Source organism: Rattus norvegicus, chromosome 5, assembly GCF_021556685.1.
Source record: "Rattus norvegicus strain SHRSP/BbbUtx chromosome 5, alternate assembly SHRSP_T2T, whole genome shotgun sequence".
NCBI classification, from domain to species: domain Eukaryota; kingdom Metazoa; phylum Chordata; class Mammalia; order Rodentia; family Muridae; genus Rattus; species Rattus norvegicus.
Genome location: NC_141538.1, coordinates 118,544,055 through 118,563,657, shown reverse-complemented (window position 1 = coordinate 118,563,657; position 19,603 = coordinate 118,544,055). Strand labels below are relative to the sequence as shown.

The 19,603-nt window shown below is 43.8% G+C and overlaps 1 protein-coding gene across 5 annotated transcripts in view; it reads right to left on the bottom strand.

Annotated features, from left to right (window-relative positions):
• Positions 1–19,603, bottom strand: part of Nfia (nuclear factor I/A) — a 537,878-nt gene that overhangs the window by 48,015 nt on the left and 470,260 nt on the right. For all 5 annotated transcript variants that reach the window (NM_001436591.1, XM_087660433.1, XM_087660436.1 and 2 more), the window contains 2 exon segments: positions 4,179–4,344; positions 6,450–6,628. In NM_001436591.1, the coding sequence (NP_001423520.1) occupies positions 4,179–4,344; positions 6,450–6,628 (345 nt within the window).

The following is a 19,603-nucleotide window of genomic DNA, read 5'->3' as shown; positions in this document are numbered from 1 at the left end:
GTACTGGACAAGGTAACCTTGAATTTCTCATCTCACTTGCCCTTTCTATGAAAGGCTGACCTCAAGGGAGTGGAAGGAAGATAATACACATAGGTATGGAGCGCTGCTCACCAAGAGCCATTGAACATATGTTAATTGTTAGACTTTAACACTTTGCTTGTGGTGTTAGATCATTGTTATGTTCTTGGTTATAGGTACATATTCATTTACAGAATGAAACGCATACAAGATTCATTTGAGACATAAAAATAAACAATAAATGTAACTTGCTATTACATGGTTCTATTTTAATAGAATTTTAGTTCAAAGAAATCAAGAGTTCATAACTAAGAAGGAATGGAGGAGAAAAATGTTTATGAGCTTTTTATGCACCTCAAATTGATTTTTAATTAATTAACAAAGGAGAATATGCATATTTTATCTCCTACCATAATTCAAAAGTGTTTTCTCCTTTGCATTATAATTCCATGTTATGATGCCAATCTTCTCTTCAGAAAAAAAGAATATGGGGAATTCCATTTTTGTGGAATGTGCTAGTCCCAACCCTTGACATGAGGAGCTATAGTCTTTTGGACCCAGAAAACTCTCTCTCTTTTTAAGGGGGGTTGTGTGTTTTGCTATGTGGTTCTGGGTGCCTAGGCTAGCCTTGAACTCACAAGATCCAGTTGCCTCTGCCACTCAAGTGCTGGGGTTAAAGTCATGTACAACCACGTGCAGCCTTTTTAAAAGCTTTTATACTATACTGTATGTTTTAAAAGAAGTTCTTTATTAAGAAGATGCTCCCTAAAAAGCTCTGTAATCTGCCATTGGCAGCACGTTTTGCTTAGCCTGACCACTGGGAGGTCTAGTGGACTCAACCTTCCAGTGCTCATCCCTCACCCAGAGTGGCTCCTCCCAGAACCTTCTCATCTTCCTCCTTTCAGGAGCTCAGGGTCAAAAACCCTGCAGGTCATTACTGATGTCTCTCCTTATTCTCTACCCAGATCAGACGCACCTGCAAATCTTATATAAATTCTTGGAGTCTGAGAGCTTTGTACAGCTCTACTGAGCATGTCCCAAGTCAGTGCTCAGGCAGCTCACCTGGGTGATTGCTGTGGCACCTCTGCCATCCTCTGCCCAATTCTGCTTTCCCGATTTTATCTACTGGTCCCTAGCTTCCTCACTCACTTATGACTGGTTGTTTAGGTTTCCTGCCCCACCAGGATGGAAGTTCTTATCTTTTGCATTTGCCTTGGTACTTCTCGGTCTCTGACGGGGGCCGATGTACACAAGATACCCATTGCATCCATCATGCTCTGTTTCTTTGTCCCCCATACTCCGTCCTCGGAACCTATTTCAACAAAGCCCTCCATGATCTTCTGCTAACATCCAGACTTCAGGAAGTATTCCTCTGCTCAGAGTCTCACTTGCAGGAAATGCCCAAGCCCCGACACAGGCCTACAAGCTTCATACTCCTGAGGGATTAATTAACTCCATCCTCAGCACCTGCCCAACCTAGCCTTCGATCTTCTTTCTCTCTCTCATGGTCCTTGCCTCCCTCACTCCCACCAGGCTGCTTTGGCTGATTCTTCTGCCTACTAGACATCCAGTCCCACCCCATCAGGGCCTTTGCCCAATGTCAAGGGGCTGGTAGGTCTTGCTCCCCGCTTGCATGCTCTCCTACCCTCACTGCTCCATGGATTCACACACACAGGGATCACTGTCTGGCACTGTCTGCCTCTCACAACTTACTGTGCTGTTTGTTCTTGCTCTTCCCCTTTGGAACAAGGTCTTTATAAGATCATGATTTTTACATCACCCTTATCCCCTCTTCAAGGTGCCGAGAAGGGCCTTTGGCACAGAGCTGATGCTCAACAACAAGAAAGTAAAAGAGGTTTTCCTTAGTGGGGATAGAAACCCACAGCGGCAGCTCATCAGTGAGATGGAGCACACTGTGCAAACTGCTCTCCCAGGTCAAGCATCGTATCTATCACATTCTAACAGTCCTGCACGGTATAGTCAATGGTTATGTACACGTATCAAAACAAACGTTCTCCTTAGGAAAGGGCACAAATTTCCCCCATTCCCACTTTCCTGATTTTTAAGGGAAGGGGAACAGATTTTTCCCATTAAGATACATTTATTTTATGGATAATTTTTTCCAGATCTGTCTTACCCATAGTTTTTTCTTTTCCCATGCTGAAAAGTTTAGTATTAGTGCCAGAGGCAACACATATTCTGCTTTAGGCTGGCGTCTATTGGCAGTTCGTTATCAGAAGATATTACCCATGATGCCTTGGCCTCTTGTCTGTCGCAGAGCCTGCGTATTATCCAACTCCCTTCTGATCACCTGCTGTGAGAATGGGCAGAGAAGCTAATGCTACTCCCATTCAGATTGAGCTTCGGGCCTTGCGAAAGTTGGTAATAGAGGAGCCCTTTGGCTTGATTTCCTGCTTTATTTTTTTTAAACTGAAAAATATTTTATTGCTAGCAATCCCAAACCCCTAGACAGAAAAGTGTGAGCTGCTGTTCTGTGGGACAAGCTTCTGGTTTGGACACACTGTTGGGGTGCTGAACATCTATCTGTACCTGCTTCCTGCTGCAGTTGAGATCTTATAAACTGCTAAGGAGACACAGACCAATCCATCCTGCAATTCTAGTTTCTAAGAAAGCACATGATTCCTTTTTAAAGTATAATGTTGCCTTAAATTTTTACCCAGTACTAACACTAGTTTTCAAGCCATTTCCCAGCTTGCTTCTGAGAAGCACTAACAGCCCAGTCAGGTACCTCCCTTCCCATGTCAGTGGACATGATTTTTTTCCTTGGCTTCCCGGTGTTGGACTGAACCACCTCTTACCAAATAGGTCTGTCTCCCCAAATTGCCTCTGGATTCTAGTCTTTTTTGCTGTGGAATTTATATACAATGTCATCCACTTTTCCAAAGACATAAATACCAGATGATGTTTACTCTCTGATCTGTGTCCAAGAGGGATGCAAGTCGCTTTAGATTCCTTGTCTCCAGAAGTGATTCCAGTGTCTATGATCTGAGCAGAGGACTGTGGTCCCTCTTCAGCCCTTTCTCTCCTGTATCCAATACCATTAATTATAATGTTGAATATAAGAAAGCCAAAAGGCCTCTTATTTAAATGCTCGTTTATATTTACAAAAATAATCCTCCCTGTTCCTTTCTGTTCAACTGCTCTCAGTGTTCTTGAAGTTCCTGACCTAAATGCTTCTTTCCCGCACAGTTCATCCATCTTTTCCCATTCCTACTTCCTTTAGCGCATCCCTGTCCCCGCTGCCCCAGGCTTTTCCTAGGTAGGCCACTGCCCCCATTTCTACACTGTCATCCTCTCTAAAGTACTGGGAAAGGGCCCATCACACCTCTCTCAAGGCTACCAGGTGGCCTGGAAACTCCAGCCATCACTCTCTCTGCCATTCTTGCAGGCACGAATAGGGGCCATAGTGTGCTCATGCCATTTATGGCCCTGCTCTCTCCACACTACAAAGAGATATTTGGGGGATTGCTCACTATTGAATCATTCCCACCATAGAGATCTCTGAATCCCCTATTTTCTGATCAAGTATTCTCAGACTGCTGAGAGAAGAGCCAAAAGGTTCTCTTCCTCCATTCGGTCCTATTCTCCTCTATTTCCTTCCCTTCCTAAGCCTTCTCATGCAGCCCCCATGGCCTCTAGCTCTGATCTGTTACGGGGCCCTTCTTACTATATCTCTGAGAGGTCACTTTTATCTAGATACTTTTCCTATCTTACGTACAAGGCCTATACTTTTTTTTTAAATCTCTCATCAAGTTTCTAGGGAAACTGAAATATTTTGCTATTAAGAATAGACCTAAGCTTTTAGAACATCATGGGAATAGCCTTCTATGCAAACCACTCCAGCAATACACAAAATTTAAAAGTCCAGTCCTCAGCATGTCAATACACCACTTTAATTTACCACCTACACCCAAGTGTTTCCATATCTGGTATAGTTTGACCATGCATAGGAGTAGCTTGGATATGGGCTCTTGGATATGGGCTTCAGCCTATGCTACAGACATAACAGGGCAGCAGGGATGGGGTGTGGGGATCTGGGCCTATTGCTGGAGCCTGCACAGTCAGGGACAAGGCTTAGGTGTGAACTCAAGTGCATGGGGCATGGTAAGTAACCGGCGCCTTGTCTCAGCCATACTCACTCGGTGAGGTGGGGGAGGCTGCACCGCCTTCTGTTGATGTGGTTGGAGGCTTGGTGTCTGGCATGGGCAGAGGCACAGGCCTGGCCATCGGTGGTGGCGGTGGCGGCGGCAACATTGGGGTGGGGAGGAATGGGTTGTGCACCTTGCCTTGACTGCTTCCATTGGGCTGCAAAGGTTCAGAGAAAACACACACAAGAAAAAGAGTAAACGGATGTCAGCCATCAGCTGTTTCCGAAAGGGAGAGTTTCATTAGGTAACTTTCATGCAAACCACTAATATTCAGGCCATGGGAAACATGGCGGTTGTTTGTTCCCCAGGGTGTCATGTTCAGAACATTCTGGTCTTGTGTCTACCTGAGCAGCTGACTCTTGCTCAGTGCTTTATCAGCTGCTGCCACCAGTGTCCTCACGATTCCTAGAGGCTTGTTTAGTATCTCCATGCATAGACACTGAGGTATTATTTCATCATGTCTGTTTATATAGGCAAAATGTTGATCCCCACGTACGTATATAAAATATATACCTATGATATTTTTCATTTCCTAAAGTCGATTTTATAATACAGTTAATGAATGTATTCAGTGAACACAGACATTTTCTTGCGCATATCATTTAGCATTAGGTACAGAAACTTTGATATTTAACCAAATAGCAGCTTTCCCTCAGAAGAGAACATGCCACATTTATTTTCAAGGTCTTCAAAACAGCCTTATGAAGAGACTTGTCTAAAACCCTGTAAAACTTTGAGCAAGATGTAAAACAGAGTGTTTGTTTGACAGTTCTATGAGATGATGTCATGACTACTAAAAAAAAAAAAAAAGAAAGAAAAAAAAAACCACATTGGATATTCAGAAGTCAAACTTGGTGTTTGTGATCAATTCAGGTTTTCGGGGTTCCCTGAGTGGCTTTTCATACTGAGGTACAACTAGTAATAGCCTATATGTAATACAACTAGTAATAGCCCAACCCAAAATTCAGTCGAAGGAGATCTCATTGTCCTGGGCTTTTAAGAATAAACTTCATAATTCTGCAGAGGCAGTTCCATGCCTCCATTAGCATTTGTGGTTTGTTTAGTATTTTTCCTCAGCTGCTGTCTGGCGATCAGAAGGCTACGTCCTCTCATAGCATCCTTGCCCGTGTATTATTTCTGAGTGGACTGAGAGTCCATAAGTGAATATTTCAGAATAAGCCAAGAAAATGAATATACAAGCAAAATGGGGGAAAAAAAGGCACCATATTGATTTGTTGTCTAGACAGAAGTGTATCTGTGAACATATCACCAGACATTAGTCAAAGCTGCCTACTCTGGCTCAGATCTGCAGAATCAGGTCTTTCTGCAGGGGAGAAAAGCCAGTGACAGAGGACTGCCACCTAACATCCTACACCAGGCCATGATAGTCTTGGCTAATCTGTGGTTTCATGCTAGATATTATGAGGAAAGGAAATCAAATATGGCTTTCTGCTGGTCTTAATTTATTAGTACTATTGCCATTGGCCTTGGGGTTCAGTCGTTCATTGTAAACTATAGCTTTTTATATTTGTAATAAAATTTGCGATTTTATAAAATAACTTTTACTATTGGAATGCTATTTCAAATTGTGATGATTTGGTTTGTTTGAGAAAAATGAAAACATTCATTTATAGTTATCGAACGTGGCTTAGTTTTATCTGTAGATAAGTGGGGAAGATAACTACTCGCAGAAATAACAAACTGTAGTAAACTTTGCTTCTAGCATATTGAGTTCAAGTACTGGTCAACTTGATCTAAAGTGTTAGAAGCCTGTATTTCTCTCTCTCTCTCTCTCTCTCTCTCTCTCTCTCTCTCTCTCTCTCTCTCTCTCTCTCTCTCTTTTTAAAACATCAGCTTGGTTGATCTGAAACATCTGTCTCCCTCTGCTCTCCACCTCTCTTTACCACCCCGAACCATTATTTAAAATTATTTGGTCTTTCTATTTTGTTAACTGTATGATCCTGGGGTTAGAATGCAGGAGGTGGAATGGGGAAGGTTACATGGTTCACGCTCTAGACAGTTTATATCCATAAGCTTGACAGTTGCAAACCTAACACAAACACTGTTTTTAAACCCCAGCCAATGCCTCTTACTGCAAGTTAACTTTCCCATAATCTAGAATAAATATGACGTTTGCCTGCAGTCAGTCAGCATGACATGACAACACAAAGTCACATGGTCATAAAGGGTCTTCTGGTTATTTTTACACTTGCTTAGTGTTTCTAAAGAAATAGGAAGATACAAAAAAAATGATTTCCTTACATTGAGGAACCCCACCTGTCCAGCTTGCTGACCAGCATCGGGGCAGACAAGTTGGACAAACTCCTTCAGCGTCTCCTGAGGGTGGTAACGGATGGCTGGGTGTGAGAAATAAGGCCCAGGCTGCTGGATGATAGGTGACGTTGGAAAGTGGAGAGTCGATGGCGTCGCATGTGGGCTTGCTGCAAGAAACAAAGCAAGACAGGAACAGTCAGGGTTTGGGAGAAAAAGACCTGCTTGGCTGAGGCTGAACCCCTCAGCCTCCTCTGTTCATTTCTTCTCTTGGCCCGGTTCGTGGTGTCATTCACGTGACCGGATGCAGCCCACCGGGCAGCTCTGATGGATCTTCTCCTTTAAGGCTCTAAGACAAACAAGGAGGTTAGAGGAGGGTAGAGTTTCAAGTTGCCTCTCCATGTTCAGTGGACGTGAGTTATAAAGGCATTAATAATCCTTGTTGAAGATGAAGATTATTCATTACCTTAAGAGCCTTTTTAATGAAGCAAGCAATAAAAAATGTATTTGGTAGATTAGACCTGATTTAACCGACATTACATTTGACAAATTCTACCGTGCACATATGGATCCCCTTTCCTGCTGAGCTCTCCATAGATAATAATTCATTGTTAAAGCTCTTAGGCTCCTTTCAAGGAAATTCCTAGGGACTAATTCAGGACTAGAGGTTTTTTTCTGAAGTCTGTAGTAAATGATCACTTAATGAACCCAGGCAATTTGGATGCCGTACTTTACAATGGAAGGTTTATGTTGCATTTTTCCCCCCTCTGTTGCCCTTTCAAAGCCAAGGCAGCTCCAGGCTGAGTCGGCAGGAACTTTGTGAAAGGCTGCTCCTCCCCCATAAATCTGATAACGGAGTCAGACAACGACGACGACTCCTTTATATTTGAACCCTGATAATTATCATTTGTACAAGATTACATTAGATAAAGAAAGCTTATGTGAGATGCTTAATAATTTTTTTCCAGGAATGCTTTTGTTCTTGAATTGGAAGGACATTGGCCAAGAGCTGCCAGAGGCTAAAGGCTGTGTGTGAAGGACTGACAACACTTAGCCCAAGTCAAGTCAGGCCAGAGAAGACTCCAGACAGGGATGCATATGGTTCTCCTTTCCCCCCTTTTGTAATTTAAATCTTTAAACTGAAGGGTCTCTGACAGAGAGAAACATAGAAGCACCCACAGTTTTGGGGAATATATCTTCCTGAATACCAAGATGCACAACGTTGAAGAGAATCCAAAGTTCAGTGTGCTCTGCCTTTCTCTCACCGTCCCCTTGGAATGACTGAGAATTTGTGCTAACCGATACTGGGGCCTCCTTAGGATTAGAGTATTTTTTTAACCAATAACTTAAGGGGCTATGGTTTTGTGGGTCAGAGCGACACCCTGTAGATCCTAGAGTAAAAATGGAGGCTGGAATAGAAGCAGGACTCCAACCCAGGCCTTGCAGATAGGCCATTGCTTTCAAGCCACTCAAATTCATTTACTAAAAATCCACAGGCTCCTACTATGGGTCCAAGAGACAAAGTTGAGCTAATCTAGGTAAAGTCTTACCCTTAGTCATTCAACTGAGGACATCACAAACATAATTGATTGAAATGAGAATTTTCTAGACTCTTTACTTCCTCTTCTACTCGCTCTCATGTTGGTAGACCAGTTTCCTATCCACTTAGTCATCCACTGTGACAGACTCAGAACTGAGCCTGGCACTTGATATATATTTGGTAATTGCACAATGAATGGCTCAATAAGGAGTTTAAAAATTAAGAAAAATCAAGCATAAATTTTGCCAAGGACAGAATATGTTTATGCCCTCTGAGGAAGAGACAGAGAACATGGACATATGTTAAGACTGCATACAACGAGATATAAGTTTTGGAATCCATTCTGGTCTCTGAGTGAAAACTCAGAAGCTAAAGAGTTAAAAGCTCCCGGTTTGCTCTTCCCTGCAAACTGTGCAGCTGGATTTAAAGAATGAAAGGAATCTTTTTTCTTTCTTCCAGCACAGATGTAGTTGTCTTCACTGGTAGCAAGAAACGCTGACCAGAGACCTGTTTCTGACAGAATCATTTCTAGTTAGCATCGTAGGTGTCATTTCTCAAACGAGAATAGGAATGTACCGAGCTGAACAGAATTATAGACTCGACAGTTGCAGCACCTCAAACACTCCACTGTCAAGAGCCCCGTGAGGCTGACCTTGAGGATAAAGTGGCTTTGCCTCATGGTCTCCCAGAAAGTGATGAGTGGCTTTTAGATAAGAAATGGTGGTAGCCACCAAAGGTATGCTGCCCAAGGAAAAACACAGGCTTGAGCAAAGATCAAGCGGATAAAAGTTAAAGAAACATGACGGAAGAGATAATTCACCACTACCATGCGCTCTCTCCATTAATTGTTAATAAACACCACCGAACTTATTTTATTAAAGAAGTAAAAGAAAATGATTAGTGGTGTAAATTTAGACTTTCATTTCTTTATTGCGTTTTCGCAACAGCAATTTATTCTTCTCCTCCTTATGGTGCAGAACCCAGTGCAGACCGAAGAATATATGGTGCTTTATAGAATTAATTCTATAATGACTGATTGATTAGGATCAATTAATTCTTAGTTAATTCCAGGAAGTCATCTAGCCTGAGATTCTAAATCAGACATCTGCTGAGTCTGCATTTGCAGGGCTGTTCGCTTCGAGCCTCCTTTCTCCTTACTTGGGACAGAAAGTCACCAGTTCACTGTAGAGACAGAAGCAGATGATTCGAGACCATGACCTTTAATTTCCTCAGAGAGAACTCTGTTGGTTCCCATTGCATCCCTGGTGTTTCTCTGGATAACCTTCCTCTTCTACTGGACACTGAGGCCCATTAAAAACCCAGAGCTAAGATCAAATCAATGTCTTTTTCTCCTCTTTTCTCTACTTCTTTTTTCCCCCTTTCCTTTGGGTTTGGTGTTCTTAGTGTACCTAAACTCTTATCTAAGTTGTCTCAAACCATTTTAGAAGGAGTCATTGGGGCGAAATCAACCAAACGATTAATTAGATGTTCTTTGAGATGGCTGGGGCAAGCTGTGTTGAAGAGAGACTACCATTATGAAGCTGGCATGATGTTAATGGAATACACAGAGTGTTATGAGTCCAAATTTTTGATGAGGAGAAACATCTCTGATGGCTGTGTGTGTGAACAGTTGACACAATAAAAATTATAGTACATTATGTAAATGCATATTTAGATCCTTTAAAATGTGCATTGTTTACTTGAGAGTCAATATAGCCTTTTCTCCAGTGGTTACGGTTTATTGCAAAGCATCCATCTAGATCCGTGTTAATGTTAATACAATACTGTGAATTAAAAGACCCTACCAAACTGGCTGCTTCTGGGGTCTAGTGCTCTCAGTACCCCAGGCCTGGAGCAACACGGCGTCTGTTGGGAACACTCCAATCTGAATGACTCTCACCACTAGTTTCACTGTTAGCTAGCAGCCAACCTGGTTTACAACAATAACTTGGGCTTTTCATGGGAACACAAATAGGATGGAGAGGAAGGAAGTGGATCTGTGATTGCCCAAACCGAGTCACCACAAACACATTTAGAGACAGGATTTCCTAAGGGTCCAGTAATCACTTATGGTCAGGCAGATTGGCTTGGCCTGCCTCCTCCCTAGACTCCAGAACTTTCTAATTGTATAAAATTATCTCTTTTAGTTTGAAGAAGGAGAAGGCTAAAGTCCGATACAACTGAATATATGTTTAAGTAGAAAAGGCTTCCTCCCTTTAAATCAGAGTTGACTAAGACTAGGGAGGAGAAGCCAAGGTCATTGATATGATAGCGATGTTTGGTGTCACAGCCCAGTGTCAGGGGGAGACCTTTTAGACGCACACTTCAGTAGAGTGCATGTGACCATAAACCACAGGGGGAGGGGTGGGTGGCTAGACCTGGCATCTTTATGCATTTTAAAAAAATCTTAGGAAGGAAGCCATTTCTTCTCACTATTTCCAAGATCAGCCTTCCAAATTCTAAGAACCCTGCACTGAGCTGTGTTGTCCTATGCAGCCCTGCTGCTGTTCTGCCTGATTTATTCCTCGTCTGTGTACCACTGTTGCTTCTCGCAGCTTCCATAGAGACATTAGCTCTTGCTTTTTGGTACCAGCCATCAGATCCTAGCCTGTTCTAAGAGAGCATTCACAGAAAAACTGTCCAAAGGTAACACAGCCATAAAATCTACTCCTCCTTTAAGTGGTTCAAGATAGAGGCTTTTTCCCTGGCAAGAATGAAGGGCATACCCAAGCCCAGAATCTGCCAAGTGTCATCTTCTTCACATTAATCATTAGGGGCAACAGGTGGGGTTCCAAGTTGTTTCTTCTGCTGGGCTGTCAGGAGGAACAGCCTCCCATCTGTCTGCAGGATCTAGATGAGCTCTTTGCAGAGACAGAGTGGCTTTGAGAACTCCTGACTACTCTTGCTTAAAACATTTTTTCTTTCTTTCTTTTTTCTCTTTCTCTCTTTCTTTCTTTTCTTTCCTTTTTCTTTTTTCTTTTTTCTTTTTTTTTTTTTGTGCTAAGGCAAAGCTCCAAAAGGAGAAGAAATTATAAGGAAAAAAATATCCTACTTAAAACCAAAAAGCCCTCAACAAGGGCAAGCGGAAGTTGTATTGTTTGGGTTGTCAACTGCTGAGCTTCTTTAGGAATTCTAAACCAACCCTGTACAACCCCACCGAAGCCTACCTGAAGCGGAGAGATCTATCTTAATGGCCCACAGCTATAATTGATAAATCATGCATGAATCAGGCCTGCCATTTACGAAAGCTGAGAAGTTTGGAGCTCTGTGATTTATGTTAACAGACACAGGGAGGGAGGCATTGGAACTGCTACTCGGGCACTTAGGAGGCTGAGCCTTTTCTAAGTAACAAAGCGTGTGACTCAAAGCGAGCTAAGGCTCTTCAGAGTCTTCCAAGACTCTCAGTCCAGACCTTGAATGTCATCGGGAAGCACGTGAAAGGCGCAGGGGAAAGCCTCACGCTTTGTGATGCTCTGTGAAATGGTAGCATTACTGTGTGACTGCTTCAGATGCCTTAGTAGTAAGCTACTACGTCGTTCTGAGATGGGGATGTTAAGTGAGTCTACTTGAATTAAAGCTGTCTTTCTGACCACAATACTTGAAGATCAGAGTGTCTCTTGGAAAAACACATCTCCTCTCCTCCAATCAAGGGAGGCCAAAGTTGATTTACATTCTTGTCTTTATCAATTTTAACTATACAAAACTCCGTGTTTCTCTGGACTCCACAAAGTTGACCTCTGACCTTTACAGGCAGGCTGTGGCTCCCATGTGACCTCCTCCCCCGCCATATCACACACAAAACCAACCAACCAAACAAACAAACAAGCAAGCGGTACATCACAGCTTCTGGAGAAAAATGTCCTGTGTTTTTCAAAAGCTCTGGGCTTTGGTCTACAGCATGAATGGAGGCTCCCTCTCTGGAGACCAGTGGTTCCCAACCTTCCTACTGCTGTGGCCCTTCAGTACAGTTCCTCGAATTGTGGTGAATCCCAACCACAAAGTTATTTTTGTTGCAACTTCATAACTGTAATTTTGTGACTGTTATAAAATTATAATGTAAATATTTGTCATGCAGGATATTTGATATGCGACCCTTGTGAAAGGGTCACTCAATCCCCAAAGTAGTTGAGACTCACAGGTTGAGAAATCCTGGTGGAATGGACATTTTGAAGGTCTGTGGCAATATTCTACTCTGTGCTGCATGAGTGGCTATAGACCTACCATTAGCAAAAGGGTGAAACTATGTTCAATAAAATCTTATTTCAAAATATAGGCCAGGCCTGGATTTGATCTGGTATAGACTCACGTAGTTCTATTCCTTTTCATACCCTCCCAACTCTGCAGGGAACCTGCCAGTCACTGTTCTCTTTGTCCCTTGTTTACAAGCCACTGTGAGGCCCTGGTCTTCTGATGCTCCCAAGGCTATCAGAATGGTTTCCATGAGTCCATGAACCTCCCCTTCACCTTCCATGCCTCTTCTTCACTATTATTTAGCACGCCTTGTCCTGAGCTAGTTACTCCCATCTATGTCATCCCAAACATGTACGTCAGAATACTCATGCAGCATAGGATGAGACCCATGGGGTCTTAGAATAACAGACTTGCATGTTTGAGGCCCATGCAGCTTGCTTCCCCGCACCCCGAGGAAAGACAGTAAGAGAATAAAGAGCGGACAGACACAGACATACATACAGGAAATCTGGGATCAGGTGGGGTCTATTACTGTCACAACCCAGAACTGTGGCATGTTTATCAGGTACAGCACAGGGGGAAGGGTTAGCTAATCTCAGGAAGAGGTCTCTGTATGCCAGGAGTCTCTGGCTGTAAACATCTGGAGGAGGAAGCTGAGGTTGCTAGTCTCTGCATACACTGACCAGTTCTCCATAAACACAGACTCCAGAGTCAAGCTTCACCGTTTCACACAGTGATCCACAAACAGCGCCTTGCAATTTTGCTACTGCTATATTATATTACGGGAGAGGATACTGGCAGGCGAGGATGAAACTGGAATTCATTTTCGTGTCCTCAGATCAGTGCTGACTATACACAGACTGTACCATACACAGAGGGCAGGGGGTGGAGTAAAAAGTGCCGTTCTCCGCCTGTCTCCACAGGAGTATGTGGATATTAAAAGAGTGGCATCAGCAAGGGCATGGGTATGCCATGAAGGTCTCAGAACTAACTTTGTAAACAACCAAATACAAATACAATATTAGCAGTGGCAAAGTCTTTGATCGTAGAGTTAAATAGCTATATTCAGAAACCTGAAGAGTGTCTTTTCTGAACAAAAGTCTTCTCTACCTTTGCCTAAAACTCAGGCTGTGGGACAACATAGTTTAGAACTATGTGGCCATCTTTCTGTGGACACTTTTCTACTTAGAACTTAGAGCTTGGGTGTTAATTCTGACTGTTCTCACTGGCCTCTTCTTTTGCCATGTAGACACATCTGTCATGCCTTCTGCCTTCTGATCTATCCAGATTCTGAGCTTGCTTCCTAACACGGGCACATGGGAACCTTCATCACGCCTGTGAAGGGCCCTGAGGTGTGGCTAGTTAGACAGTTAACACGGGCTTACTACAAAAGAAGGCTTTTCTATGGCCAAGGGCATATTTTGGGAGATCTTTCTATTCAGATGCCTGGGTGTTTAGTTTCTGCAGCTATATGACTTACAAAGATGCACAAAGTCCTTCTCCCCTGGTTCTCTCATTTTGAAACAGAACTTGAACAAAATACTCACTGGGGCCCATCTGCTTTAAATTTAAGTGGGTATATGGAATTCAGTATCAATAATTATGTTTACAAATGGCTTAGTACAACTGATTCATAGTAATAAAATTAAAACCTAGAAGACTGGAAAACAAAAGAGTACAAGCCATTTAAAAGAACACATTTTTAAACTAAGCTACAAGGAACATCTGGACTGTTGGCTAGCATATCCAGAGTTTTATAGGCATGGAGTATTCTGGGTTAAGGTCTGACAGAGAGCCCCAGCCTTTATCCTGACAGGGTTTCTGAACTGACCATATTCCCACACTAATTGCATAAGCTACCATGGTGGCTGATGTGAAATGTGTTCAAGCAGCACCCAACAGCTGTGGCTATGGCAGATATGAGGGGTGATAATTTCATAGGCAAAGTTGACAGGAATCCAGCTCTATGGAGGGAACTTAGACTTCCTTTTTTTTTTCTTTTTTTCGGAGCTGGGGACCGAACCCAGGGCCTTGCGTTTGCTAGGCAAGCGCTCTACCACTGAGCTAAATCCCCAACCTGGAACTTAGACTTCTATGCAATATGCAAGTGAGACTACGAGATGAGAGATGAAGAATGACAAACGCATCAAAACAACGTAAGTGAAAAAATAAACCCCTCCCGCCTCAGAAGGGATGGCATGCGGTTAGGAGGAGCAGGTGGGATTCTTGTGAGGGGCTGCCAGACCTCTGGAGTGGTAGGCAGAGTGTTTCAAGAAAGTTTTAGCAACCCTATCTCAGCAGAAGCTACGGCTGCAGGGATGACAGGTGCTGGGACTTACGATGTTTGCAAGTCTTTCTCTCCATTACATATAAAGCAAGTTAAGTCATGTCAATGACAAGCAAGCAAAATCCTTGTGCTGGTTGGCGTTTTTTTTTGTCAATTGGCCACAAGCTACAGTCATCTGGGAAGAAAGAACCTCAATTGAGAAGATGTCTCACTGTACTGGCCTGTAGGTAACACCGTGGGGCATCTTCTTAATTAATGATTGCTATGGGAAGGTCCAGCCCACTGTGCATTGTCCCCTCTATGAGCAGAGGTGTAAGAATGTGGGCTGAGGTAGGCAGGGGAGCAAGCCAGTAAACCGAACTCCTCCATGGTCTCTGCTTTAGTTCCTGACTCCGGGTTCCTGCTCCGACTTCACAGGAAGTGGATCATCAGCTCTGAGGTGAAATAAACCCTTTCCTCTCCAGGTTGCTTTTGGTTAAGGAGTTTTATCACAGCAACAGGAGGAAAGTAAGCAGACCTGCAACTGTAAAGCCAAAGGACAATTTTCAGCACTTCTCTTCGCCAACCACCAGGCTGACGACATTTCAAGATTGTGCGGCTGGATGTGACGGTTAAGCGTTACTTCCCAGTGCCCTCCTGAATTTGCAGTCTCTTTAGTCATCCTGCAGAATTAGAGTATTTCTTCCTGATGTTAGTGCATTTTCCTCAAGAGGAGGAAGTGTTAGTCCAGCATGAAAAGTCTGGTACCATCTGGCTTTAGTATCCACTGTGCTGGGCCAGTCTTTCCTGGTCCTCCTCTCCTTTAGCTGATACGCTCGGTTCTGTGTGGGCCATAGAAAGCGACTGCTATGGACTAAAACTGCACAGGGTTTCGGAGAATCTGCACAGGGCTACAAAGCTTTCGAAGCTGGCACACCTCTATTTATAAGTGTGTAAGAGCACTCATAAAAGACCGTTCCGAGGACGAGAACGAACATATAGAGGTCCTTAGTCAGCCCACATATTCAACAAACATCCTGAGTGTCTACTACAGGCTGAACAGTGACCTAGCTAGACTTGGGCTATCTATCATCCTTCAGGTATTTGTGGGGAGGAGAGATGTAAAACGTAATCCAGGATATACAGTGGCATTAGGAAACTGAGACTCAAGGGTTGAATTGTTTACAGGTGAAGCTGCATGCACACCACGGTTTGAATGAGAAACATCCTCCACAGGGTTGGTGGCACTGCCTGAGAAGGTTATGGAACCATAGGAGGCATAGGCTTGCTGGAAAGTACTTCACTGGGGGAAGACTTTGAGGGTTTATAGCCTTACATCACTCTGTTTTCTGTGTGTATGAAAATGTCACCAGCTAGCGTCTCGCTCCTGCCATGCCTTCCCCTCCATGATGGACTCTACCCGTCTGGAGCAAGAATAAACCCTTGCTTACTTGAGTTGCTTTTGCTTGTGGTTATTTTTCTCAGCAGCAGAGAAGGTTAACTAACCAGGTTCACAGCATGAACTGATGACAGCTTTCTCAGCTTATGTTTCCCCTGTGCTCTTCAAGTGCTTAAGTGCAGAACCAAGTCCCAGGCTGGTGAGGATTGCTGCCCGCTGCCCAGCTCCTGTCTCTCCCTCCTGTAATACCCAGGATGGACTTTTGCCCACCCTGCTGTCCTTATCCTTTCTCCTGTAAGTGGAGTTCTAACATTTCTTTGGAGAGCTCTTCTCCCTCGGCCTCAGGTCATGTGATTAGCGGCCCTGACACCTGGTTCTGATGGTGGTTATAGAGGCCAGGGTATACAATGGGACATCCTGTTGTCTTTCAGGTATAAAGTTTGTCTAAAAGATGAGCAAAGGATCCTGATTAGGCCAGTCAGAGCCACAGGCATCTATCTGGTGGTAGGTGCTATTCTATGTGTTATAGAAAAGCCATTCTTTTCCCTTTTGGATTGTTAAGGTTGTGGAAATAAGTGTGGAGTTGTTCACACATTGTGCACTATCAACGAGATAGAGCCTGTGAATAGGGCTCACCATGAGAGGACTAGAGGAGGAAAGTTATGATCCGTGCACTTGATGTGTGTCCACTCGAAGCCACACTCTCCTAGATTTTTCAGTTGCTTAACCTAACCCATTACCTGTTTTTGGCTAGTTGATGGAAGGGTGGTTAAGTGGTTAAGCATTTTTTTTTTTAGAATTCGCAAAAGGAGTCTTTATTAGCACAGTTCACTGTCTAGTACTTAACTACCATCGGCTTTTATTACAGTGCTCAGGAATCTGGGGGTTTAGGAAGATCTGGTGACATTCCCTAAGAATGACAAGGTTTTATAACTATGTCAACAGAAGGTGCCCAAGGAACCTGGTAATCACAGCCTAAAATCTCCATTAAACACTCAAACAGTACTGGTGCTGTCCTCTGGTTATTTATTACCTCCTCACTAATGATGTCTGCTCTACTAGGTAGACTGGTAGGGATGGCCTTTTGAGCTTGACCATTTGGGCCTCTATTGTTTGTGGCAGATGAAGGCTCAACTAATTAACAAAGATACTTCCCCCTTTAGTGAGAGCCATAGATAAAGAGGGCTCCTCTAAGTGAGGTCTCTGACATCAAGGGGCCTGCTCACCGTGGACTCCACTCTTCTTCCACACAGGAGTATGTGTGTGTGTATGGGGAGGCATGGGGAACGTGGGTCTGCTCACTTCCCCAAGACCATTTTTCATTTCCAGCTTGTTCTAGGTTACCTCTAGATCACCAAGAGTAGGTAGAAAGTCAGGAGTGAGAGGGCGTGAGATCATTCCAAGGGAAAAAAACAAAACACAAAGAGAGCAAAGGAGGCTCTCAGGGCAAGGAGGAGTCTGGGAGAAAACTGTCACTTACTGGACACACACTGCATTCCAAGTCCCTCCTTACACAGGACAGGGCAATTCACTCTCCTCACACCAATGCTTTCCAATTATGTAAAAGCGGGAAAACAAAGGCCCACTGAGGACAGATGACTTCCACAGGCTTAAATAGAGCCCACATGGCTGGGAAGAACTTGAATTCTATTGTGGCCGGCTCCGCTGCTAGGCACAGCTTCTTACTAGTCCCTCCCTGCCTCTGGTTAAATTACTTTTTCAGAGGTCAAATGGCTTATTTCCTTTCAGATCTTCTGTTCCAGGCCTCTTATTACTGAAGGAGAACCAGGCAGCTCTGATGGTCTCACATGTGCTTTTCACGTAAGAAAACAGAAGTTTTGGGGAGATGTGGAGAAACCACTGACATTTAATATAAAGAAATAGCAAATGACAATGTAAATTTTCTGTGGGACTACAACTTTAGAAAGCATGTGAGTGTGTGTGGGTGATTAAATGCACCAGAGCTCCCAACACAGAGGATGCAGCCCGGAAGAGTGACTCTCAGTGTTCTGCAGCCATTTGGACAGGACAGTCCTCAGAGTGTGTTCCCTTGCTCCATGTGTGACAGGCTGGAGCACTTACACACCGCTGAAGCTCAGCTCCAGGCAATGCAGTGCACTTAACTTGACCATGATTTATGATTCTGTCAATAGGGGAGCCTCGAACCCACACTGATGCCTAAATGTGAGCTTTATATTCAGAATAGCAGTTGGGGGAAGGCAGAGAAAGGGAAGGAGTGAGGGAGGGAGAGAACAGGGAGAGACAATTTCACATAAAGAGAAGATACAAGTTCAATTGCCAATTTTTGTTTTTGTGCTAAAAAAGGAAACCCTAGTAATGATACTTAAGCATGGAATTAGAATAAGATTAAGCTAAGTGAGGAAGAAGGAATTGCTCAGGGACCTGTTTGATTATAAAGCCAATCTGTCTCAGTGTATCTGGTCTCAGTGAGGGGGCTTGGCCACGGCTACCACTTCTATGTGGATGTGGCTCTGCGAATCCCTTTCTGCTCCTTCAGTCACACGGCGCTGCCACAGGCATGTGTGGAGGCAGCTTCCTTTGTGGGGATGAGTGTGGATGTGGGGTTCACTAAGCTAATCACCCCATTCTCCTTAGCATCCCCTCCAGGGGCCTTGTGCCTCTTGAAAGATTAAGGAGCCAAGTGGTCCCCTACTCTAACCTGTCCTCCCCGGACAGCACATTAACATGATCTCTCTACATAGGAGCTCTCTTTAAAGTTTCCTGCAGGATGACAGATTAACCCAGCAGGGTGTCCCACACATCTATCTACATACAGATTATTAGTGTAATAGAGCTTTGAGTTATGCATTTATCTGGTAATTATTGAACAGTTACAGAAACCCGAAGCTGAGTTGCCCTGGCCCTTTATGGGGTTCTCTCGGTGGGTGGCCTTACAGTTAATTTAGGACTGTTCTCCACTCTGCAGCTCCCTTGCAGACAAATTAGCTAAACAGCCTTCTCCTTTAAATATTTTCCATGTCACAGGGAAACTCTTTATAATACGATAAAGGTACAGTTTTAATTACACGCTTCCTGACTTTTGTTTAGTTGTAGTTTTAAAACATTTGCTGGCTCTGGTTTTTCCTTTGGCTGGGCAGTAATAGCTGGTTGTAAGTATCTGGCTAATGAATTTAATAATTTCCTGAACTGATACTTAAGGAGCCTTTGCTAGAATGCTGCATTTCCTCTCTGCCGTCCACTAACTCCCAGGCCCCTGGATGAGTTTCCCCGTGAAGCTGGGCACTGCACTTCTGCTCGCTTTGTGTTACCCACAGCTTTCCTGTCTTGCCCATGCCCCAGAGTGGAGCTTGTTAGGTCTGTGACGCCTGGATCTGCAAAGCCACAGGAGAAATTCCTCCCGGAGAAGGGCGATGTCATGTTTTCCCAGATGACAAACTCCAATAATAAATAAACACCGTGCGTCTGTCTGCTGGCAGGGGATGTCGGCACCCTGTTTGCCACAGGTACTTAATTACTTCTCATTGTCTTGAGATGATTCAATTGCACTAACCCAGGAGAAACAAATTAGATCCAGTTGAGCATCAGCTAACTGGTTCACAGCTAAGGTCACCAAGTTTGCAGATGACAGGGGAACACCTGAGAAACTACCCCTTGGGGACCCCTGCCAACAGTGTAGGGTCATGGATACAGTGAAGGGACCCTAGGGTATGTCTCTCCTTCGAGCCTGTCAGTGGATGGAAACAATACAGGCAAATGTGTGTCATTTT